At 37.5% G+C, this 27,128-nt stretch overlaps 1 protein-coding gene across 33 annotated transcripts in view; it reads left to right on the top strand.

The window, feature by feature from the left end:
• Nucleotides 1-27,128, top strand: part of MYH10 (myosin heavy chain 10) — a 153,136-nt gene that overhangs the window by 14,766 nt on the left and 111,242 nt on the right. For all 33 annotated transcript variants that reach the window (XM_035300005.3, XM_035300001.3, XM_078372999.1 and 30 more), the window contains one exon: nt 12,208-12,364. In XM_035300005.3, the coding sequence (XP_035155896.1) occupies nt 12,208-12,364 (157 nt within the window). The remainder of the gene's footprint in view (nt 1-12,207; nt 12,365-27,128) is intronic.

Below are 27,128 nucleotides of genomic sequence, written 5' to 3'. Positions count from 1 at the left end.
TTGCTCTGAAGTGGCATCTTAGTCATAAATCAGGGTTCATAAGTATGTTTTTGACTCTATCGTATTTCATGGGTCCTCATATCTATCTTTCAGCAAATATCTTATTTTCTTAATTATTACAGCTTTATGATGTGTCTTGGTATTTAGTGTGGTAAATCCTCTCCTTTTTGTTCTTTAGGATTGTTTTGGCTGTTAAGTTCTTGGCATTTCAATATAATTTTAGAATCTGCTTTTCATTTACACACTCAGCCCTGTTGAAATTTTGATTGGGATTTTATTGATTCTGTAGATCAGTTTGGGGGAGAAATTAGATCTTTATAATATTTTATCTTTAATTCCTGGGTAAACTCATTTATTTAGTTCTTAATTTTCATTAATTTTTTTAATAGTTTTCTTTGTAGAGGCTATGTACCTTTTTCATTATTTATTTTTGGGTATTTTATTTGTATATTTAAATGATGTTTTGAAATTTTACTGTTATTTATATAGTATATGCATAATATATACATAATTATCATGTAGAAATATTATATTTTTTACAATGATTTTTGTATATTGACTTTATCTTCAGTGACCTAAGTTTACTTATTGATTAAAATAGCTTAGCTGAAAATTCTGTTGGATTTCCTATGAGGACACATGTTGTCCACAAACAGTGAGTTTAATTTGTTACTAATTTACTTATACTTCTTTTATCGGGGGGCAACTTCCTGGGCTCAAGTGATCCTCCCACCTCAGCCTACCGAGTAGCAGGGACCATAGTCACGTACCACCATGCCCAGCTGATTTTTGTATTTTTGAAGAGACAGGGGTTTGTCATGTTGCCCAGGCTGGTCTCAAACTCCTGGGCTCAAGCAATCCAACAGCCTTGGCCTCCCAAATTGTTGGAATGATAGGTGTGAGCCACCATGCCGAGCCAGTTCACATACATTTCTTTTACTTTATTGCACTGTCTAGAATTTTCAGTACAATGTTTTTTAAATAAAAGTGATAATCACAGACATCCTTGTATCATTCCTGATCTCAGAGGGAAAACTTTCAACATTTCTTCATTAAGAATATTTTCTCCTGGCACGGTGGCTTACATGGGTAATCCCAGCACTTTGGGAGGCCGAAGTGGGTGGATCACCTGAGGTCAGGAGTTTGAGACCAGTCAGGCCAATATATTGAAACCCTATCTCTACCAAAAAAAAGGAAAAAAATACAAAAATTAGCTGGGCGTGGAGGTGTGCACCTGTAATCCCAGCTACTCTGGAAGCTAAAACAGGAGAATTGCTTGAGCCTGGGATGGGGAGGTTGCAGTGAGCCGAGGTCACACCTCTGCAACTCCAGCCTGGGCGACAGAACAAGACTGTCTCAAAAAAAAAAAAAGATATTTGCTGTAGTTGGTGTTTTTTTAAAATACTGATTCTTTATCAGATTAAGGGAGGTTGTCTTATATTCCTGAATGGGTGATTTTTTTTTTATCCTGAATGGATGATTTTTTAAAAATTAATGGATGTTAATTTATCAAATGTTTTTCCATTATTTAGTGAGATGATATTGTGATTTTTTTCTTCTTATTTTGTTGTTGTGGAGAATTATACATGTTTTTGAGGGTTAACCTTGCAAGGACCAAGTATTCTTTATATATATACAAAGAGAGAATGAGATTCCTAGATTCTATTTGCTAGGATTTTGTTTAGGATTTTTTGCTTCTACATTCATCAGTGAGATTAACTTAAAATTTTCCTTTCTTATAATATCTTTGTCATATTTTGCTATCAAGATTATGCCGGTTTTATAAAATGAATTGGGAAATGTTTCATCTTTGTTCTCTGAAAGTTTGGATAGGATTGATGTTATTTCTTTTTAAAGTAATAAGAGTTTTCTTTGTGAGGAAGTTTTTCTGTAATAGATATAGAACTTTTCAGATTTTTTATTTGTGTCAGTTTTTTTTAAAAAACAGCGTCTCTGTCACCTAGGCTGGAATGTAGTGGTGCAATCGTAGCTCACTGCAGCCTTGAACTCCTGGGCTCATGGGATCCTCCTGCCTTAGCCTCTCGAGTAGCTGGGACCACAGGTGCGTGCCACCACACCGAGCTAATTTCTGTATTTTTTATAGAGATGGAATATCACCATGTTGGCCAGTCTTGTCTCAAAATCCTGAATTCAAGCAATCCACCCACCTTGGCCTCCCAAAGTTCTGGGATTACAGGCGTGAGTCACTGCTCCTGGCCTTGTGTCAGTTATGATAATTATGTTTGTCTAGGAATTTATCTATGTCATCTAAATGTTCAAATTTATTGGTATAAATTGTTGACAATATGCTTATTTTCTGTAGGATTTATATCATGTTTTCTTTTATTCCTCATACTAATTTATTTGTATTACCCTTTTAAAAAATGAGTCTCGGCCGGGCACGGTGGCTCAAGCCTGTAATCCCAGCACTTTGGGAGGCTGAGGTGGGTGAATCACGAGGTCAAGAGATTGAGACCATCCCGGTCAACATGGTGAAACCCCGTCTCTACTAAAAATACAAAAAATTAGCCGGGCATGGTGGCGCGTGCCTGTAATCCCAGCTACTCAGGAGGCTGAGGCAGGAGAATTGCCTGAACCCAGGAGGCGGAGGTTGCGGTGAGCCGAGATTGCGCCATTGCACTCCAGCCTGGGTAACAAGAGCGAAACTCCGTCTCAAAAAAAAAATGAGTCTCACCAGAGGCTTATCCATTTTTTTATTTTTTGCAAATAATAGACTTTTGACTTTGTTGGTCCTCTCTGTGTGCTTTTAAAAGCTGTAAATATCATTCTAAGTACTGCTGTAGCTGTATTCTATGAGTTTTAATATGTTGCATCTTTATTATCATTCAGTTGAAAATAATGAGGATGTTTTCTTTGACTCTGTGGGTAATTTAAAAGTGAATTGCTTAGGCTGGGTGCAGTGGCTCATGCCAGTAATCCTAACACTTTGAGAGGCCGAAGTGGATGAATCACTTGAAGCTATAATTTTAAGATCAGCCTGGCCAAAATGGTGAAACCCCATCTCTATTAAAAATACAAAAATTACCTGGGCGTGGTGGTGCACGCCCGTGGTCCCAGGTACTTGGGAGGCTGGGGCAGGAGAATCTCCTCAACAAGGGAGGCAGAGGCTGCAGTGAGCTGAGACTGCACCACTGCACTCCAGCCTGAACAAGCAAGTGAGAATCCATTTAAAAAAAAAAAAAAAAGTAAATTGCTTACTTCCTAAACCTAGGGAATTTTCAGATTTATTTTATTATTTGTAATAGATTCCTCCCTTGGTCAAAGAACATACCCTGAATAAGTTCACTCCTTTTATTTTTGTTAGACTTGCCTTATGGTTTATTATGTGATTAATTTGGTAACGGGTTATTATGCGCTTGAAAAATATGTATATTGAGCAGTTATTGGACACAGTTGTATATGTATGATGTTCAATCTTAGATGTCCTTATAGTGTTGTTTTTATTATCTGTTCTTTCAGTTACTGTGAAAATCTGTTCCTTTTTAGTTCTGTCCATTTCTGCTATATACATGCTGAAGCTATTATCATGTATATACAGATGTAGAAATTTGATGTCTTTCTGGCAAATCATGAAATGGTCATTTTTAGTGATGTTTTCTTGCAAAGTTGACTTGGATATTTGCATTAGCTTTTTTTTTCCCCTGATTACTGCTTGGGTGGTTAATTGCTCTCTTACCTTACTTTCAGTTTTTCTGTGCCTGTGCATTTAAGGTATGTCTCTCTCTCTCTCTCTCTCTTTTTTTTTTTTTTTTTTTTTTTTAGACAGAGTCTCTCTCTGTCACCCAGGCTGGAGTACAGTAGCGCGATCTTGGCTCACTGCAACCTTCACCTCCCAGGGTCAAGACCTCTCGAGTAGCTGGGAGTACAGGCGTGCGCCACCACACCCAGCTAGTTTTTGTATTTTTAGGAGAGACCAGGTTTTACCATATTGGTCAGGCTGGTCTTGAACTGCTGACCTTGTGATCCGCCTGCCTTGGCCTCCCAAAGTGCTGGGATTGCAGCCATGAGCCACCATGCCTGGCAGATATGTCTCTTATAAACTGCTTGTGGTGGTTATTTTTGTCCAAAATCTGACAATATTTTTTAACTGGAATATTTAGTTTATGTGTATGTGATATAATGACTGTTACATTTGAGCTTAAATCTGTCCTCTGATTCATTGCTTTCCTTTTATCCTACCTGTTCTGTTTTTTTTAAATCTCTTTTTCCATTGGCTAATTTTTATTATTCTGTCTTTTCACCTCTTGTTAGTTATACATTTTTGCTATTGTTAGCTATTCTTTTAGTGGTTACCTATTCTAACGTGGATCCTTGACCTGTTAGACTTTAGAGCTCTTATTCTTTTGTAGATCATGATAGGACCTGAGAACACCTGAACAACTTTATTTCCTCTTCCTCCCAATTTATGTGCTTTTGTTGTTTAATTCTCTGTATATTTTAAAACCCACAAGATACATATTGCATTTTAATACTAAATGAATAATTCAGTATTCATTTTGTTTTATCTGTTACTTTTTTTCACATCTTTTAGCTTCCATCTTTCTTTTAGATAGGGCCTCTTTGATCTGAAGTATCTATTTGTCCTTTACTTTGAAGCTTTTTTGGTTTTTGCTGGATTTGGAATTCAGGGCCCGAGGTTGTTTTCTTTTAGCATTGTGAAAATGCCATTGCGTCAGGTTCTGCCTTTTGTCTTTTTCTGTGGAGAATTCAGCTTGTAGTTTTATTGTTGCTCCCTTGAAGGTAATCTGTATTCCTTTCCCCACCCGGGCCACTGGCTGTTTCTAAAGTTTTCTCTGTCTTTGGATTTCAATACTTTTACTATGATGGACTTAGATAGAGTTTTCTTTTGTATATAGTGGATCCTCTTTGTCTTCAAGGGATACATTCTAAGTTCCCCAGTGGATGCCTGAAACCATAGATGGTACTGAACTCTATATATATGATGTTGTTTCCTACACATACATATCTAAGATAAAATTTAATTTATAATTTAGGTATGGTAGGAGATTAACAACAATAACTATTCATAAAATAGAACAATTAAAACAATATACTTAATAAGTTATGTAAGCGTGGTTTCTCTCCCTCTTTCAGAATATCTTATTGTACTCTTCTTGTGATGATTTGATTAATTTCTTTTTCCTAGTTCACAAATTCACAGATAGAAGATTCATTCTTACGATAGATCCTAGCAGCCTCAGCATATGATTTTTTTCCTTAGTAAATTGAAAACTTACCATGTCACTTAAAGGAAGCACTTTTCTCTTTGGCATATCAGAATTGCCAGCATCACTACTCTCATGCTTGGGGCTATTATTAAGTGAAATAAGGATGTCTTGAACACAGTTGATCTGAGATCTGGGAGGGCTACCAAGTGACTAGTTAGGTGTACAGCATGACAACGCTGGACGAAGGGAAAATTCACGTCTTACGCACAACAGAGTGGAATTGTGCCAGATGTCATCACACTACTCAGAATAGTGTGCAATTTAAAATGTATGAACTGTTTATTTTTGGAGTTTTTCACCAAATATCTTTGGACCACAGTCAATCGTGGGCAACAAACTGCAGAAAGTGAAACCACAGATAAGGGGGACTGCGGCATTCAGCTTGGAGACTGTAGTGGTTTTGACTCTGTGGCTTGATGGCTTTTGTTGGTTTGGGGAAATTCTTTCTTAGCCATTATCTCTTAAGCTACTGCTTCTGCCTCATCCTCTTTTTTCTCCTTCTTGGACTCACATACTTCACATGCCATATCGTTTCACCATGTCCCATCTGGCTCTCACATTCCTCTACATTTTCATCATTGTTTTTCCCCCATGGTTCATTTTGGCTGTTTGCTGCTGATAAAAATGTCATGTAACTAATTCTTTCTTCAACTATATCTAGCTTGCTGTTTAATACATGAATTCTTAATTGTAGTTACTGGGGTGTTTTTTTCAGTTTGAGAATTTTCATTTGGGTTTTCCTTTAATAGTTTCCAGTTCTCTGTCAGAATTCTTAGTCATGTCTTTAATTACTTGAATATATTATCACCCAGGGCAAAAATGCAAGTCAATAAAAATAGACACACAGATGATCCAGATGTTATCTTGGATTTCAGCCACAACTTGTTGCCTCATATGCCCAGTGATTGTATACAAGGAATTGTGAAAATAGTTTGAGACTCTGGATGGCATTAAGCTTATTCTACAGTTTTTTGGGGGCAGACCAGGCTTAGGGGAACTAGGACATGTAGTCCATGCGGAGTTGACATCTTTTTCAGCTGGGCTTCATGGTACGTGAGGGCTGATCTGTTTCTCATATAGTCTTAACTTTTAGGGTGTAGCCATCGGGGTCCCACCTGAAAGCTTAGGGTATTTACCACCCCTACCACCAACCTCCTCTTGGGTCGGCTGGAATGCTCTAATTTTTGTTCTCTTAGACTTTTGTGCTGCTGAAAGCTCTGTTTAGCATCTTTTCAGCAACAGGTTGAGATTCATAACTGTTGTCTAAGAAAGAAATAACAATTTCATATCATCAAATATTCAGTCACTTTTCTTATTTTCTCATAAATAATCTGATAAATATTTGGTTTGTTCAATTCAGGATCCAAACATGGTTGACATATTGTGATGGGTTGCTTAATCTGTGTTGTGCTGCTATAACTAAATACTATAGACTGTATCATTTATAAACAATAGAAGTTTATTTGGCTTATGTTTCTAGAGGCTGAGAAGTCCAAGGTCAAGGGGCTGCGTCTGGTGAGGGCCTTCTTGCCGTATCATTCCACAAGAGAAGGCAGAAGGTCAAGAAGAGCTTGCTCAAGAGAGAGCAAGAGATAGAATTTATAGCCTCAAACCCTTTTAGAATTGGCATTAATCCACTGATGAAGGTGGAGCCCTAACTGTCTAAGCCTCTCACTAGACCTCACCTCCCAATACTGTGCACTGAGGATTAAATTTCCAGCACATGTTTTTATGGGGACACAAAGAATAGCAGTATTATATCACTTTTAATCTCTTTCTCTTTCCCTCTTTGTTTTTTCTTTTGGAGATGGGGGTGGGGGTCTCACTATATTGCCCAGGCTAGTCTTAAACACCTGAACTCAAGTATTTTCCCACTGTGGCTTCCCAAAGTGCTGGGCTTACAATGAGCTACCACCTCCTTTTTTTTATTCTACACCATAGGAATGCAATCAACAAAATTCACAAAATGGGAAATTCTGTATTTTGTTGATTGCATTCCTCTGGTGCTCCCTATAAACTGGAACCAGAAAAACCTGTAAATTGAATCCAGAGGCTTAAAAGGATTCAGATTCAGGAGACACTTAATGCCACATTGTTTCTCACTTTGTGATGTTGAGATTGATCAGTAGCGAGTCATTTTAGGTTTTCCCAGCCTGGTCTGTGCGTTAGGAGTGGCCTCATCTGCCAGTCACCTAAGGATTTTAATAGTGATGGACATTGTCCAGATCTATTGTGGCACTGGGAGCTGCAAACTAGTGAGTCTATGCCATTATTCCTTCTGTGTTTATTAGCTTAGTGAATTCCTTTTAATTCAGTGTATATTCTTCATACAAAGTTTTCTCAAGTTGTTTTTTTTTCTTTACAGAGTTTTTTTGCTATTTTCTCCCAAAGGAGAAATAGCAACTAATGTTAGTTATCCTTCCTCTGCCCTCTATGTATTATTATTGCTTATTAATTTTGCCTTTGTAATGTCCTTTTATTATTTTACCATTGTTCTATTTTTCTTTAAGAAATTCTCTCCTAGAATAAATGTTTGCTCTTATCACTTGATTTCCTGAGGCAGCCATTCTGCTCTTCATTTTCTCTACTGTGGATTTTAATTTTACTTTTTCAGATGATTGCTTACAGTCTTTTCTTGCCCTCATCACCTATTATTTTTCTTATGCATTTCTGTTCTAATATGTAGACTCTATGTTATACCATATTCTGTTGTAGATATACATCTATCTCCTAAATTTTTCTTTTAGTTATTTTATAGATAATTTCCACAGGTAATTTCTTATTGAATCCTCTGAATGATGATATTTTTCCTTATTATGTAGGTTTTATTTCAAAATTTACATGTGAATTTTATCCAGGTGCAGCGTTTCCAGGTGGTATGGGTGAATTATTCTTTCCTCCCTCCCTTTTGGATGCTGGTCTGATTTCTTCTGAGAGCTACAGTAGGGATGTAGGGTTACATGATATTCCCAGTTCAATCCCTGTTCCTGGTAGGAGACTATTGTATCTCTGCTCCATTGCGTTGACATTTGCACTAGCCACCACTTCCTGTTTCTCTAATCCTTTGAACCTATGAAACAATGCATATACATAGCCCTGCTTTCTTAAACAGAAGCCTGTCACTTCCAGGCTGAGTAAAATTTCCCAATAATAGACAGAGGAAGATGGGCATTCTAGGCAGAGTGGTCAGCATAGGTGGAAGCCTGGAGGCATAAAGCAGCATCGTGTGCTTGAAATTTTGTAAATTTTTCCAACTGCAAATATTTTTGTACGTCTCCCTTAGGAAAAGCATACAGTAGTGTTACTATGCAAACTTACCTTTTGAGCCTTTGCAGCTCTTCAAGATTTTCCCAAGGTTCTGGCAATCCGATATTTCCAGCTGTTTACGAGGCATCCTACTTGGCTCACCCACCATACCACAATGTCAATACATTAAACATATTTATTATCTTTTCCCACAAATCAGTTATTTTTCCTTCCATGAATAATGTGTCTCTAAGGCCTGGAGACCTTGGAGTCCTCTTTGACTTAGGTCTTTAATGACTTTTCTGTGTCGATAGTTTCTGAGCACTGTGAAGTCTCCAGCCTTCTCCACGGCTCGTCCCTTCTCCCTTTTGTGTTGCCTTTTCTCTCATCTAGGCCCTGTTGTGCCAGGACCGTTGAGCAGTCTCCACTTGTCTTCCTGCTTCTCACCTTTTGCCCCTTCTGTGTGTTTTCCATATGGCTGCCAGATTTATACTTTGTCCATAATGCTTATTTCATCCAAACACTTTTCTCTCCTGAACCTTTAATACCTCATCACCCATAAAGGACAAAATGTGAATTGTTCAGTTTGTCTTTCTAGGCCCTTATCACTCACATTCCATGGTACATACCATTTTTGCCACGCTGGTCTTCTCACGCTGCCTATATCCTGTCACTGTAAGAGTTTTGTGCTTCTACTACTTTAATAGGAATTCCTTTATCTCTCCTTTTGACCTCTTAGTCTTTAAAAAGAACATCAAAGACCATTTGGGACTGAATTTTGTACTTTGTTCTACAGTCTCTGACAAGACGGTCATGACTTTCAGTGCCTGGGGTTTGTTGTGTGTTCTGCCCCAGAGCTTTCTCTGTTATTTATAATACCTGTTCATCTTTCTCTTTTTCTTTTTGGTGCTTTGCATTGTAACTTGTTTGTTTAGCATGCGTCTGTTTGTCTTCATACCCAGAGTGTATGTTTCTTAAAGAAGCTTAATACCTTGTGTGCGTATTCAAATACTTAGTAAAGTTACTTTGAACTTTAAGATCTTCAGAATAATTATTTTAACAACATACTGCCTTCCTACCATGTGCCTGGTGGAAGATAAAAGTGGTACACTATCAATTCAGTGATCAGTTTATAGGAGAGCTCAATATTTGAGCTAATTTTTTTAGGTAGTTAGAAGTTAGCTCTTTAAGCACTTTAATAATTTTCCTTCTCAAGCATTGATTACTACTCCATTTTGGCAAGCATGGGATACTGATAATTATTTAACCTTTTTTTTTTTTTGAGACTGAGTTTCTTCACTCTTGTTGCCCAGACTGGAGTGCAATGACGCGATCTCGGCTCACTGCAACTTCTGCCTTCTGGGTTCAAGCAATTCTCATACCTCAGCCTCCCAAGCTGGGATTACAGGCAGGCACCACCATGCTCGACTAATTTTGTATTTTTTTGGTAGAGACGGGGTTTCTCCATGTTGGTCAGGCTGGTCTCAAAATCCCAACCTCAGGTGATCCGCCTGCCTCAGCCTCCCAAAGTGCTGGAATTATAGACGTGAGCCACCATGCCCAGCATTATTTTTTAACCTTTTATATTTTTGATGACTAACTTGTTATTTGTGAGACTTATTAATCTGTTTATTCTAGTCCTCAGGAAAATGCCTAACACATGGTAGACACACATGTTGGAATTACTTCTGATTAAACATGTCAATTATGATCTGCTACTATGCCATACATGCTATGGGACACAGAACTGAATTTGTGCATTTTTGATATCTTGTAGCTTTTTTCTTTTCTAGTCTCTAATTGTTTGACTCTTATTAAATTGAAAAATAGAATCTTTAGCTTCATGATAGACTGAACTAATTTTTGAATGAAAAAATGAGGTTGGGTATACAAAAATTTCATCAATGTATGGCTGTGATTTGTTAACTTTATGTGAATTAAACTCAGTAAAAAAGTACTGAGGTTGCCTCTCCTTTGTTTTTCTCACCCTTAATAAAGGCTTTCTTTTTATTGTTCCTCATTGCCTTTTTGTCCTATGGGCAGCAAAGAAATACAGGACTAGTTAGACCAGAGACTTGATTGGGAGAAAGTGCAAGGTGATGATGGTCTGGAAAGCCCAAGGGCTAGCCAGGGTTCGCTGAGGTGTGTGTTTTGCATACAAGAAGGCCAAGAGTCAGAAGACTTGAGGGGTCAGTAAGTAATTAATGTGGTCTCAGGCAAAGAATGGACAGATATCCACCTGGTCAGCACAGGAGTAAGGCTTTAGCAAGCAGCCCAAATCAGTGAATTTAGGGTAGAGGCCCTTTGTCCCTTCTAAACTGCTAACCTAAGTAGGAAGTGCATTCCACATCTGAGCCTGCAATTGTGAGTTCAGGAAAATACAAGGAGGGCAGTCAGAGAGACAGTTCTGAACACTTGAAATTTTTTGGCAGACTCTCCTTCTCTTGGTTTAGCATTAGTAAATAGGGTAGTCTCTGGAGGGCTTTCTGGTGGTGACTGCTGGGGGTTTCAGCGCTTATGAACATTGCTGTTAGAATCCCCCTTAGTGTTCCCTGGGGAAGCTGGCTATGCAGTCGAACACTACCAATTCTCTTGCTTTTAGATTTTGGTCTACCCAAATCACCTTAAATAAAAGGTCTGTTTCATAATGCAACTGAGTGCCCTTCCAGATGCCTTCAGTCCCTCAGAGGGTTAGAGTATCTGTCAGCAGTTCTCACTGCTCTTGTTTTTCCGTAGTGCCCAGAATCTATTTTGTAGAATATTCTCAGAAATCATTCTGTCTATATTTTAAAAACCCGCAGGTCATAAGCATTCATACGGTCAATTCTGAGTAATGATCATGGTATTAATCAGGAAAAGTTTGTATCTTCTAGCCCAGCAGCTTTTATGTACTGAAGATCTCAAAGAACTTTTATTTATTTGGCTTATGTTTGTTGACATTTACTTTATTAGTAATTAAAATAATTTTAAAGTCTTTATTCATTTAAAAAGAATAGTTGTAAATCATGACAAGTTAACACAAATAAATATATTTTTAAGAAAAAAATTTCTGTTTTCCAAAACAAAAAAAATTAGATGGATGAAAACGCTTATGTTTTTGAAAATCTCTTTATTATTAAGAAAAGATAGCTGGAATCTCATATCTGTTTTTGCATTCTGGTTTTTTTAATCATATATTATTTTAGTTAAAGTAATTGAAGAAAATTCAGCTATACAGATATTTAGTTGGAAGAAAAAGAAGAGTATTTTAATAGCCTTTTTAGATAATTGTGGATATTTTTCTTTGATACAGCACCCAAACTGGACAAATGCTATTTTCTTAAAAATTAGTTGCCAAGTGGAGTCTGAAATTCCATTAACAAGCTTTGTATACCTTGTATACTCATGAGAGAATGGATGTAAAAAAGTAAATAACATATTGATTGTACCTTATCATAGCCCCATGAAGTCATGAAGCTCACATTATTTCTACCTTATGGATGAGGAAATTGAGTCCCGCAGAGTGCCACTTAATAAGCTGTCTGTGGGAGAACTACTTGTGGTTCATGGTAATAAATTGCCCATTGTGGGCTAAGTTTAATTTTGGGCATAGATTAATTATCCAAAAGGTCAAGATCTCCTGCTTAAATGACTATGTGGTTTCTGTCTCTTGATTGGACCCTGACTGATAAATGCAGCGTTTTTTTAACACTACATTTTATTTTTATTCTAGACTTATTCTGGACTCTTCTGTGTAGTTATAAACCCTTACAAGAATCTTCCAATTTACTCAGAGAATATTATTGAAATGTACAGAGGGAAGAAGCGTCATGAGATGCCTCCACACATCTATGCGATATCTGAATCTGCTTACAGATGCATGCTTCAAGGTAATTGGAAATATTTGAATACTAAATACTCAGAATTTCTTCAATGTAATTTAGTGGTTTTTTTTAATTTAGTGTTTTTTAATGTCTCAATGTATTCTACAAAAGGTTTTAATTTTCTGTTTAAAAAATTAATTAAAAAGTAATGTTTACTGTAGAAAATTGTGAGTTCTTAAGATTAAAACAGACAATCTGGCCATTTTCTATAATTATGGGTAAGTATGTTTGTTGCTCTAAAGCAAAACTTTATAAATTTGTATGTTAAAAAGCATCTAGTTTTCATATATGTTTGATCCCACCATAAACAAGTCTAACCAAAGCTCATTATATTAAGTTTTAAAACGAATAGGAAGAATAATAGGAAAGGTGGATGCTTCACTGAGGAAAGAAAGATTATAAAGTATCATTTGTGATTTAAAAGCATAGAAAAGGTAGCAATAAAAGTTAAAAAGCATGTGTTAAGTTGGTTGATTTTGACTGTGTTCTTTTGGATCAGAATGAAATATATATTTGAGGAGTCATTCATTTGAACCCTGGCTTTAGACACGATGATTTATGGAGGGACATTTTTAAAAAGCCAGAATGTAGTGGTTTTGAATGTAATTAATATTATTGCTCTACAAGACTTCATTTAAACATGGGAGTTCCTGGTGCTATGTGAAAACCCAATCTTCTGTAATAACTCTCTCTCTCCTTTTATTTTTTGTTAATAAATTCTGTAAGTTTTAATAAAAAGCATAAGGTTCTTATAAAATAGTTCCACAGTCTTCAGAAAACAGGCTGTGCTACATCCACTTTTCATCAACTTTCAGGTCATGGCAAGCCTTGATTAGGTCTGAAGGACAGTGTGAAGGAATTAATAAAGCATGATACCCAGGTCCTACTTCTAGTTTTGTTTGAATACTTATTATATACCAGGTATTTGGGGGCAAACAGGTAGTACTTCAAGACTAGAATAGTGTTATACATAAGTTGGTAAGGACAGTTTTATAATTAAAAAATGAGCTTAGGTTTTTAAAGAAAGATTAAATTTAATCATCTTTTTTTTTGGAGTTCAATACAGTTTTTCTTAGTATTCTTAGGGAATACTAGGAAATGGCTAGGACTATGAAAAATTGCTGTTAGATATGGACAGTGACGACTCATCCACTCTGTTTGTTCTTGGTTCTGTCTCCGTTAAAAATGTCTCTGTTAAGAAGGATGCAGAAGAGCATTTCTATTAATGAGCAAACTGTCCCATATGTGGGAGAAGAAATTGAAGAAAGTGCCCTCCTTCTCTGATTAATTCCATATAGTTACTCATTTAAATAGATACATCTCACAATTGAGATTGTTGACCCTCTGGTCTTTGAAGTGTTCTATAGAAGGGGAATTTCCAGAAAGCTAGGAATAGGCTCACATGTATCATTCTAATTTTTAAAAGGAAACCTTTAAATCAGTTCTTGAACTTAAAATATGTTAAGAGAACAGTCTGAAAACTATGTGAATATATTGATTAATGACTGAGGTTGGCTAGTTCTGTCAGGATGTGTACCAAAGGGTGTGTGCCCCCTTCGAACATTTTTACCAGCATACTTGAAGATATGGGATGCATACCCATAAAATTTGTCAATGGCATGAAACTGGGAGGGATAACAATGCATTTGATGAAAAGAAACAGGACTGGTTTGGGGTTTTCTCTTTTTGAGACAAAGTCTCACTTTGTCGCCCAGGCTGGAGCACAGTGGTATGATCTCCACTCTGAAACCTCTGCCTCCCTGGTTCAAGCGATTCTCCTGCTTCAGCCCACTGAGTAGCTGGGACTACAGGCACATGCCACCACACCAGCTAACTTTTTGTATTTTTAGTAGAGACGTGGTTTTACCGTGTTAGCCAGGATGGTTTCAAAGAAACAGGATTTTAAAATCTCTTGACAGGCTGAATGAGGACGTGAATCTAACATAATAGTTAACAGGGATAGTTGTTCCATTAGTGGGTTCCCAGACCAGCTATATGGATACAGTATGAGGAAGAATTATTGGCTCTGTGGCTTTGTTGGCCAAAACTCCTCTTTAGTAAACAGAATGAGGATGATATGAGGCAGATGTGGCTTATCAGCATATTATATTATTATTTTTTGAGATGAAGTCTTGCACTGTCACCTGGGCTGGAGTGCAATGGCGTTATCTCAGCTCACTGAAGCGTCCACCTCCCAGGTTCAAGCAGTTCTCCTGCCTCAGCTTCCCAGGTATCTGGGATTACAGGTGCCCCCTACCACGCTTGGCTAATTTTTTTGTATTTCTAGTAAGAGACGGGTTTCACAATGTTGGCCAGGCTGGTCTCGAACTCCTGACCTCATGATCCACCCGCCTCAGCCTCCCAAAGTGCTGAGATTACAGGTGTGAGCCACTGCTCCTGGCCAGAGTATTATATTATTATTAATATAATTTCTAGTGCTAGAATAAACATTTATTGAAAATTACTGTGTGCCAGGCACTGGGTAAAGGTTTTGTGTTTATTATTTAGTGCATGACAAGCTTGTAAAGTAAATAGAATTACTATCCCTATTTTACTAAGGCACAAGAAAGTTAAATAACTTGACCAAGAAAGTATATATGGTGAAAAATACAAGCTAGGATTCAAAACCAGGCAGTGTGACACAGTAATAAACTTATCCACAATAATAAATTTCCATATGAAAGTTAAAAGAAATTAGTTGATAGTTTTGATTACATAAACATTTTAAAGTTTGATACAGAAAATAAAAACAAAAAACTCACTCTAAACAATTTCCCTTTGTATTTGATTCTGTAAGTAGGGGCTACCTGCTGATCTACTACACGACATAATTGAGGGGGCTTCTGCAAGGCTGGTCAGACATTAGCATCTGCAGCACTGCTAATAAAGCTCACACCAGCTACCAGTGCTGATCAGTCTAGGTCTTCAGTTACAAACAGAAATGGATAGCTGAGTGTCCTTGGACCTATGAAGAGGATCAATAGCTTGACAGAGGACCATGTGGAGAATTCAAAGCCTGTGGCCCCATTGATCTATCATTTTAGATTCGGTTCCCCATTCAAGCTGCCAAGAACTTTTAAGATTCTGTTTCTTTCATCAAATATATTTATCATCCTTCTTAGTTTTATATCATGCCCAAACTTTTTGGTCATATAGTCCATATCTTTAAGTGTATTAATAAAAATATTGAAAAGTTTTTGCTTTTTATGTAAAAAAGCAAGAAGCTAGCTTAATTTTTTAAAATTGGATTTTAGGGGATACTGTATCAAAATGTAGTTGTGTGCCTGGCACATAGTAGTTGCTCAATAAATGTTGAATGAATTAATGAAAGCAGAGTTCTTAGATGTAAACTGGATTGCAAAAAATCACGTACTGTAAAGGCATGGAATGGTAGATTAGACACAAGTGGAAACTAAAGCAGTAGGTTTGAACACTAGAATGGAGACTAGAATCAGATGGTGCTTATGAGAGAAGGAGTAGGAAACATGGAATGTGTGTGTAGACTCTCAGGTTCTGTGAAAAAAGTGGTATTTTGGGAAAAGCTCATCTGAACTAAGGAAACACTCAGGTGTTCAGATAAAAGTGCTGGGTGGAAATAGTGAAAGGAGGAGACATGCCTCGTCTTGCATACCTTGGTGATAGGGCAACATGACATGCTCTCTATGGAAAGGGAGTCAGTAGCATTGGATTTCTCATTTGCAGTACTGGGTGTTAGGAACTGAATTCTGTAACACTGAGGCCTCTACCCTGCACGTAATCATCTGAGGTCACCTAGGATTGCCCACAGTGATGCTCACCACCTTGGGGCTTGTCTTCCTTTGCTCCTGACACCTTACCAGCCCAGTTCCACCCTGGCTAGCTTCCATTCAGCAGCAGGCAGCCAAGACTGCTACCAACCCCCATTGACCTGGATAGATGGAAAGGAAAGTTTTGCTTGCTGTAACAATAACTGCAGGGGCCATCTTTTTAAGGCCACCATGAAAATTGAAGAACTGAGATTCTACCATCTTCATGGAATCCTGGAATGAAATTCACTGTTTCCAGTCATGTTTTCATTTCTGCAGTATTCCCTTTTCATTATTGCCTTAGGTAATGCCCACTCTCTGATGTGCAAACTTTCTATATGTTTAGTATCTTCAGTGAATATTTTCTTTGCCTTCAAACTTTAACTGAGACTTGGCTTCCCCCTGTATATGAGGTATAAGCCCCCTTAGTGAAGAGTGCTCTGTCACTCAAATCATATGCACTGGGAGACAGAGTTAGTGTCCTTACTAACACTGTGTCTGTGTCTGCTATACCGTTACTCCTTTACTGCCTTGGAAAAGCCACACCTCCCTCACCACTCATTACTTTCAGCAGCTTTCTTCTGGTTCCTCTCCTCACTCCATGACGGCCCCCGGCACTTTGCTTCCTCTCTGTCTCAAGCCTTGCCGTTACCCTGTTATTTTACAGTTTTTAATAAACAGTCAAGTCCCTTGGTCATAAGATGCTTAATTTCCTCCGTCTCTCACTTATACCACCAACATCTGTGGTGATGCTCTAGACTTTGCCATCTTTTAGAATTACTGATTTTTCAGATAATGTTTCTGAAGTTCTATTCCAGTAGCCTTCCATATTGGTGGTAGTCCAATCAAGAAGTCTCCTAAATGTGTTCTTTGCCTCATGTGGCTCCCCAGCCCATCAGTTGTTCTATTTTCCCCCTGTATGTAAACAACATCCCCTTCACTTTCTTCCTTGTGTAGTTTAGATTTCATGGCCCTTTCTTTCACAAATCTTCTCTCCATTTTCTAAACCCTCCCTTGTCCCATTGTTCTTTGGTTATACTTGTTTGGTAAAACTCTCATGCTGGATGAATCAAGATATTTGTCTCTTTTAATGCTCTTACTTGGGTTGCTGATGCTTCTGGAGTTATGTTCACACAATGGAACAGATGAATACCACTGTAATTTCATGACCATGAACCCTGAGTCTACACTCAACTCTTGCTAATCCTGCCTTGTTCCTCCCACTCTCCATAATGACTATTTCAAACTGCTGTAGGCTTGAGATCTCTGGGTCCCTCCTGGCCCCTCTACTCCCTGACTGATGGCTTGCTTCCCATTCCACAGAGGCACAGGAGAGGAACCGACCCAGCTTGCTGAACAGATCATTCTCTCCTGTGTCTACTCCTGTCAAAGGCTGGTCTTACCAAGTCCTTCACCTCTGATGCTGTTCATATCCTCTTAACCTTCTCAGGAATCTCATAGTGTTGATTATTCTGAGTTGCGACTATATCTTCTGTTTTTCTTTTTATAGGCTCCTAACATTAGCATTAAATTTTTCCCATTAGTTAAAGTTTTGCCTGTTACTTTAATAAGAAAGTTAGTTCTTTCCACCTTCCTTTTATAGCCAGATTTTTCAGACCAGTGTTGCAGGTGGGTAGGCAGATATGGTTGCTGGTAGGTGCTTGTGAAAATGAATCAGGATTTCAGCAGAGAGTGAGGAGGAGGGAGGAGAGATTGGAAGTTTAAGATAAAAGCAGTGTAATGTCATCTAGGAGAGACAGATAATACTTACATATACATCACTGACATTGCATCAAATATTTAAAACAGTTGCTATTGCAAATGTAAGGAGAATATGAACCACAGTTATAGAGGGAGTTTTAACATGGTTATCTCAGAATTTGACATATTAAGTAGGGAAAAAAAGAATATTAAATAATGTGATTTAACACAACTTAGCAAGCTAAGTTGTTTTCAATACATATATTGAAAAATATATGTATGCAGGCAGAAAGTACATTTACAAACATGGTGTCAATACTATATAGCAGGCCACCAATACAAATCTCAGTTCCTGGAGTCAGACCGGGCATGGTGGCTCACACCTGTAATCCCAGCACTTTGAGAGGCCAAAGCAGGCAGATCACAAGGTCAGGAGTTCAAGACCAGTCTGGCCAACATAGACTGTCTCTACTAAAAATACAAAAATAGCCATGTGAAGAAAGCAGAAACTGGACCCCTTCCTGATACCTTACACTAAAATTAACTCCAGATGAATTAAAAACTTATAACATAAGACCTAACACCATAAAAACCCTAGAAGAAAACCTAGGCAAAACCCATTCAGGACATAGGTATAGGCAAGGACTTCATGACCAAAACACCAAAAGCATTGGCAACAAAAGCCAAAATAGACAAATGGGACCTAATCAAACTCCACAGCTTCTGCACAGCAAAAGAAACAGTCATTAGAGTGAATCGGCCACCAACAGAATGGGAAAAAATTTTTGCAATCTACCCATCTGACAAAGGGCTGATATCCAGAATCTACAAAGAACTAAAACAGATTTACAAGAAAAAAACAAACAAGCCCATTCAAAAGTGGACAAAGAACATGAACAGATGCTTTACAAAAGAAGACATACATGAGGCCAACAAACATATGAAAAAATGCTCATCATCACTGGTCATTAGAGAAATGCAAATCAAAACTACATTGAGATACCACCTCACGCCAGTTAGAATGGCGATCATTAAAAAATCTGGAGACAACAGATGCTGGAGAGGATGTGGAGAAATAGGAACACTTTTACACTGTTGGTGGGAGTGTAAATTAGTTCAACCATTGTGAAAGACAGTGTGGGGATTTCTCAAGGACCTAGACATAGAAATTACATTTGACCCAGCAATTACTGGATATATAGCCAAAGAATTATAAATCGTTCTACTATAAGGACACATGCACATGAATGTTCATTGCAGCACTGTTTACAATGGCAAAGACCTGGAACGAACCCAAATGCCCATCAATGATAGACTGGACAGGGAAAATGTGGCACATATACACCATGGAATACTATGCAGCCATCAAAAACGATGAGTTAGTGTCCTTTGTAGGGACATGGATGAACCTGGAAACCATCATTCTCAGCAAACTGATGCAAGAACAGAAAATGAAACATTGCATGTTCTCACTCATAGGTGGGTGTTGAACTATGAGAACACATGGACACAGGGAGGGGAGCATCACACAGTGGGGTCTGTAGGGGGAAATAGGGGAGGGACAGTGGGGGATGGGGAGTTGGGGAGAGAGAGCATGGGGAGAAATGCCAGATATAGGTGGTGGGGAGGAAGGCAGCACATCACACTGCCATGTGTGTACCTCTGCAACAATCTTGCATGTTCTTCACATGTACCCCAAAACCTAAAATACAATTTAAAAAATTGAAGAAAGAAAAAAAAATACAAAAAAAATTAGCTGGGCATGGTGGCAGGTGCTTATACTCCTAGCTACTTGGGAGGCTGAGGCAAGGAGAATCCCTTGAACCTGGGAGGCGGAGGTTGCAGTGAGCCGACGTTGTGCTGCTGCACTCCAGTCCAGGCAGTAATTTGTGACTCCATCTCAAAAAAACAAAAACAAACAAACAAAAAACCAATGCAGAGTAATCTATATAGCATCAAGATCAGAATTTGTCAAAGAAGTTTTAATACTTAAATTATGTTTTATTTTTTATTAAAGCAATATATGAAGATAGTTTTTAAAAACACGAATACACCGTAGAGTAAGACATAAAACTGAAGAAACCTGTCCCACCCCTACCTATTCTGGATTCCCTCTTTAGGAATTTCTTCTTATATATGTACATATATAAATAAGTATATAAGTATATATATAATTACTAATAAGTAACAAGGCTATGATATTTTTCTTTTCTTCTTCCTTTCTTTCCTTTCTTTTCTTTTTTCCTTCTTTCTTGTCTTTCTTTATCTTTAGACTTCCGATTATGGAAGAAGAGTTTTGTTTTGTTTTGTTTTTTGAGACAGAGTTTTGCTCTTGTTACCCAGGCTGGAGTGAATGGCGCGATCTCGGCTCACTGCAACCTCTGCCTCCTGGGTTCGGGCAGTTCTCCTGCCTCAGCCTCCTGAGTAGCTGGGATTACAGGGTCATAATTTCTCATTTTTCATCAAATTATTTGATGGATTTATGTCTACTGAAAAAGGACTGGTAGTTCAGTCTAATTAATGTAGGTGATGTAGTCCCCAAAATGGGAAAATTACGAACCCCAAGGAAAACAAATTATGTAAGAAAGGAAACATAACCATAGAATAATAATTTAAATGTTGAATGTTAAAATGCAAATGTTGATTTAAATTCTATCAGGAAGATATGGGGAAGGTTGAGATGAGTATAAAAACTCTTCTTCGGCTGGGCACGGTGGCTCATGCCTGTAATCCCAGCACTTTGGGAGGCCAAGCTGGTTGGATCACCTGAGATCAGGAGTGGAGACCAGCCTGGCCAACATGATGAAACCCTGTCTCAACTCAAAATACAAAAGAATTAGCTGGGCATGGTGGCGCATGCCTGTAATCCCAGCTGCTCAGGAGGGTGAGGCAGAAGAATCATTTGAACCTGGGAGGCAGAGATTTCAGTGAGCCAAGATTGCGCCACTGCTCTCCAGCTTGGGAGATGGAGAGAGACTCTTGTCTCAAAAGAAAAAAAAAGATCAGAAAATATGCAACACCAAATATAGCACTTGTAACAATAAACATAAGTACTTTTAGTATCCCTATAAATAAAAGAGAGCCTATTACAATCATATGCCATTTACAAGAAGGACATCTGAAAGTAGCAAAATAATAAAAGTACAAGACTGAGCAGATACCTCAGCCAAATGCATGCAAAAGGCAAGCATAGTCTAAAGTCACTTCAGTCTAAAGTAGACCTCAAAGCAAAAACAGGGACAAAGAGCGTTATTTTATACCAGGAAAAGGAACATTTAATAATGATTTATAATTGTCTTGGATCTATACATTGAGTCTTCTGATGTAGAGATACAGGCAGTAGGAACTATCACTCCTCACCTACCCTGTGAAGCTGTAAGATATGGTAAAACCCTTGCAATGACACTGTTAAAGAACTGTTCTTACTGGAGAGACGGCGTACAAATGAAGACAATATCAAGTAGTATGAAGAAAACAAGAGGGTGAGGGCACACAGAGTGAAGGGATTAGGAAGCATGAAATGGTGATTTCATCGGACAGTAGTTTAAAAATGTACAAAAATCATTAGCTTTCTTATGAATCACCCATTATCCTTTACCATCGCCAAAAATAAATAAATGCTAGGAATAAACACTAGTGTTGCCATTTTGAGAATGTTATATAGTCATCCACACTTCAACCTTTTGAGTGTGGTTTCTTTTATTAGCATAATGCATTTGAGATTCATTCACCAGTAGTTCACTCTTTTTTAGTGCTGAGTAAGATTCTATTATATGCATATTCCATGGTTTATTTATTCACTTACCATGTAAAGAACATTTAGATTGTTTTCAGTTTTCGGCAATTAAGAGACACTGTACACTTGGCCCTCTGTATTTGTCGGTTCCACATCTGCAGATTCAACCAACTATGGATTGGGGAAAATAATGGATGATTGCACCTGTCCTGAAGATGTACAGACAGACTTTTGTTTTTCATAATTCCCTAAACAATATACTGTAGCAACTATTTACATAGCATTTTCATTGTATTATTATAAGTAATCTAGACAGGATTTGAAGTATTAATATATGTGAGGGTGTGTGTAGATTATATGCAGATACTCTGCCATTTTATTTTTTATCTGCTGTGGGTTGGGGGTTTTCCTGGAACCAATCCCCCACAGATAACAGGGACCAACTGTATACATTTGTATGCAGGCTTTGTGTGAGTGTTAAGTTTTCATTTCATTTGGATCAATACCTAGGAGTAGGATCCCTGGGTCGTATGGTAGATGTGTGTTTAGCTTTATCAAAAATTACCAAACTGTTTTCCAAAGTGGCCGTGCCATTTTGCATTCCTACCAGCAGTGGATGAGTTCCAGATGTTCCCCATCCTTGTTAGCATTTGGTATTGTCCGTCTTTATTAAATTGTAGTCTTTCTAATAGATGAGTAGTAGTATCTCACTGTAGTTTTAAGTTGTATTTTCCTAATGCACCTTTTGATGTGCTTATTTTGCATCTGTGTATCTTTGGTGAAATGTCCAAATCTTACTATCATTTAAAAAAATTTGATAGTTTTCTAATTTTTGAATTTTGAGAGTTCTTTGTCTTTTCTAGATAATAAGTCTAGAATATTATTGGATAAGTGATTTGCAATTTTTTTTCCTCCTAGTCTTTGACCTATTTTGTGTTAATTTTTGTATATGGTGCAAGGTATGGGTTGAGATTCATCTTTTTGCATATGGGTATTCAGTTATTCTAGCACTGTTTGTTGAAACAACTATTTTTCCATTGAATTTCCTTTGTACCTTTGTTGAAAATCAACAAAAGTCTATTACAGGACTTTCTGTTCCTTTGATCTATGTCTTTCCTTTTGCCAGTATCACACTGGCTTGATTATAGTAGCTTTATAGTAAACTTGAAATCAGGTAGTGTGAGTCTCCCAGCACTGTTCTTTTAAAAAATTCTTTGGTTCCTTTGCCTTTTCATAGGTATAAATTTTAGAAACCAGTTTTTCAATTTCTGCCCAAAAAAATCCTGCTAAAATTTGATTGGATTGCACTGAATCTGTAGATCAATTGAGGATGAATTAACAGCTGTATTGTGTCTTCTAATCTATGAATACAGTTTGTCTCTCTCTATAGGTCTTCTTTGACTTCTTTGATTAGTGTTTTATAGTTTTCAGCATACGGAAATGTTGCATATACTTTGTTAGATTTATAACCAAGTATATCGGATACTGGTGTAACTAAACATTTAATGTTTTTTAGTTTTAATGGAACTTTTAAAATTTCAATTTCCAATTGTTCATTATTAATATATAGAAATAGGATGTTTTAAATATATATTGACTTCTTTGCAACCTTGCTAAACCCACTTATTCTGAAAGGGTTGTTTTTGTTTTTATTTTTGTATATTGTAGATCGTTTGAGATTTTCTGTCTAGACAGTCATGTCCTCTGCGAATAGAGACATTGCTATTTCCTCCTTTTCAACTCTCTTTTGATTTTGTTTTCTTACTTTGCAGTGTTGAATAGGAGTGATGAGAACAAACATCCTTCCCTTGTTCCTGACCTTAGAGGGTTAACATTCAGTTTTTCACTGTTAAAGATGATATTAACTGTAGAGTTTTTTGTAACTGCCCTTTATCAGGTTGAAGTTCCCTTATATTCCTAAGTTGCTGAATTTTTAAAAATCATTAGTGGATATTAAGTTTTGTCAAATGCTTTCTTAATCTATTCAGATGGTCAGAGGATGTTTCTTCTTTAAGTCTGTTGATGTGATGAATTAGATTATTTACCTTTGGGATGTTGAACTAGCCTTGCACTCCCAGGACAAACATCATTTATTCATTCTGTGCATCATCTTTTTTTATATATTGCTGGATTTGATTTGCTAACATTTTGTTAAGAATTTTTGTGCATTTGTTTATGAGAGATAAACATTTTCTTTTATTGTAATGTCTTTTTTCCTGTCATTATCAGGATGAGGTTTGTCTCTTAGAATGGATTCTTCCTCTTCAGTTTTCTGAAGAGTTAATATAGAATTGGTCTTGTTTATTCCCTACCTGTTTTGTAGAATTTTCTAATATAGCTGTGGTTTCTTTGTGGGAAGATTTTTAATTACAGTTTCAATTTCTTTAATAGATAAAAGGCTGCGCAGGTTACCGTTTCTTCTTGAGTGGGTTTTAGTGATTGTGTCTTTTAAAGAATTTATCCCTTTCATCTTAGCTGCCAAATATTTTGTCATAAAGTGATTCCTAACATTTTCTTACTATCTTTTTAATATCTGTGGGTTCTTAATGATATTGCTGTTTTAAAATTCCAAATATTGGAAATTTGTGTCCTCTTCTTTTTCTGACTTCGGCTAGAGGTCTGTCAATATCATTGATCTTCTCAAAGAAGGAACATTTGGTTTCATTGATTTTTTTTTTTCTTTTTTCTGTTTTCCACTTCATTGTTTTCTATTCTTTATCATTTCCTTTCTTCTCCTTACATTGGATTTAATTTGCTCTTTTATAATTTTTTTAGGTAAGAGCCCAGGTCATTGATTTGAAAACTTCCTCATTTTTTCAGAAAATGATTTAATTCAATATGGATTTATTGCATACTTCCTTATGTGATTTTTGGAATGTGCTTTGGAAAATACTGAGCTATCAAATGAGGCCCTACTGTTTAGAAGGCTAATTGCCTTTTCAAAAGTGAGTTTTTCCCCCTTGAATATCACCGTAAGGCTCTGTTTGGTGACATGTATAGGGTTTTAGAGTAAAATGGTCATTGTCCCCTTGAATATCACCATAAGGCTCTGTTTCGTTACATGTATAGGGCTTTAGAGTATAAAGGTCATTAGAAACTGTTGTGGTGCTGCAGTTGGTCCTTGAAGGGTGGAGAGGATTCAGGGAAGCAGAGGTGGGGAGTTGATCATAGACTTAGAGAGAATCTGGGAGGTTGGCAAGCCCATCCCCCTTGTACCAAGACCCAAAGTTAGTACAAGATCAGACAGACAGATAACAAAAATAGATGGGTCTGGCTAGAAAAGAGTTGTTTTTGTTGTTGTTGTTTGGTGAGGAGTGGGGATAGCAAGAAGAGTGGAGGAATGAATTATGCAGCAGGCAGAAGTGTAGGTCTCAAATTTTCAAACACGATAATAGCATGTACAGATGCAGGAAGAACACCATTCTGAATGAATTAGGAGCCCATTCAATTTGGGTTAATTTTTGTGTGCTTTGATTCCTTTAATGTGTAAGCTAGTTTCTAAAAGCCATAAACAACTTGGTATGGTGAACTATTGTAGAAATTGCTAAGACCAGGAAAATTTGGGGGTCTGAAGAGTCATACTGAGGGAATAAGGAAAGGTAAAATTATGGAAAGTGAAGAACCAGCCAGCAAGGAATAAATGCCTCATTTATAGATACATAGTTTGTGGCAGAGCTAGAACTAGAAAAGATTCAAGGTACCATTATCTTGCCAGTGCCCATACGACACCTAGCACTGGGTTTCTCTCAGCAGACGTTTATTAAAGATAGCTATGGCTCACCAAGGCTGTTAATGCTGAGACTAAAGAAATAAGAGTCTCAGATCTCAAGCAATGCATTCTAGTGAGCAGTCAACTGCAGTATTGTTTGTCAGATTCTAAAATATTCTTAAAAGAAGGCAACATTGAGAAACCTAAGGAAGAAGCTATTCCTGGAAGAGGTAAAGCAGGACTGAGTCCAAAAGGACACACAGGAGATATCCCAGTGTTTGTGGGTCTAGGAAGAGTACGTTGGAAGAAAGGATATAGTGTGACCTCTGTAAGTAAATGAATAAAGGAGGCTGACATTGACTATGTAATAATGAATGTTGCCTGAGCCAGAAGGAAAAATAACACAGGGTTATGAGGTATTAGAATGAAATTAGGGCCAGGTGCCATGACTCATGCCTATAATCCCAAGATTGTGGGAGGCTGAAGCAGGTGGATCACTTGAGCCTAGGATTTCAAGACCAGCCTGGGCAACATGGCAAAACGCTGTCTCTACAAAGATATGAAAATTAGCTGGGCATGGTGGCACCTGCCTGTGGTCCCAGCTACTCAGGAGGCTGAGGTGGGAGGATTGCTTGAGCCCAGGAGGTGGAGATTGCAGTGAGCTGAGATCGCGCCACTGCACTCCAGCCTGGGCAACAGAGTGAGAATCTGGGAAAAAAAAAAAAGAAATTCAACTTTAGGGGCAGGACAGTACTATGTTCTTTGTAAATCTCTGTTTGTACATAGAATATATGGATTTGTTTAATAATATTATGTAAAAACAGTATGGCATAGTAAACAGAACACTTATTTCTCTTTCATGGAAGTTATTTATGCCTAACTACTGAGAAATCCTCACTGGGCACCTGAGGCATCGACCAGAGGAAAAGCGAGTACAGCATAGCAAGCAGCAAAAAGCTACTTGGGCCAGGCCCTGTGAGCTCAATTCCTTTCTAGGCAATGACAAACTTTTTTCATATTGTTGAGAACACACACAGGTGCTAGAGGCAGACAGGCCTGGGTCCTCATCCCAGCATCCTTGCCCCTTCCTAGCTGTGTGACTTGGAAGGATTACCTAACTTCCCTGAGGAACATTTTCTCATCTGTGAAATAAGGATAATAATACTCATAAGTGATCAGAAATTCTGCATCCTATACTGGTAATTTTGTCCATGGGCTAGATATGGGTTGGATTTTCACCTTTTTATTTGAAAATTTTAGTTGGATCCTTAAATCATTATTCACTTTAAAATCATGTTAGATTCTTTTGTTATATTTGGTATATAAAACATGTTGATTGAGACAATGTTTATAGATATTTATCCTCCTTCAACTTTCTTTCCACTCAGTGTTTAATACTTTTTTTTCCTCCTTTAAGATCAAATTAGCAATGATTCCTCTCTGGTTGTGAGTATTCTCAAAGCCATTCTGAAAGGCAGTGGTTTCCAAATCTGGCCAGGTGTCAGAATCACCTGGGGAGCTTATTTAAAGAATCGTTTTTAATCCCCACCTCCCAGAGTTGAGCGATTGAGTGAGGTGGAATGCCAGGAAATACATTTTTATAAAACTTCCCGGTTGAATTTAATATGTGGAAGGGTTTGAGAATTAAGGTTAATTAGACATATAAAGTCATCCAGGGAAACGTTGTGTGGAATAAGCCTGAGTTATTGTTATTTACCCCCAGAGACTCTGGCATAATAATAGGAGATAATGAGTGAGCTTGATTAGATTTAGGACTCTATAATGGGGTTGGAAAGGCATTAACTTGGCTTGAGAGGAGTAGTTACTAATATTTTATAG

Source organism: Callithrix jacchus, chromosome 5, assembly GCF_049354715.1.
Source record: "Callithrix jacchus isolate 240 chromosome 5, calJac240_pri, whole genome shotgun sequence".
NCBI classification, from domain to species: Eukaryota; Metazoa; Chordata; class Mammalia; order Primates; family Cebidae; genus Callithrix; species Callithrix jacchus.
This window is presented reverse-complemented; position numbering and strand designations above follow the sequence as displayed.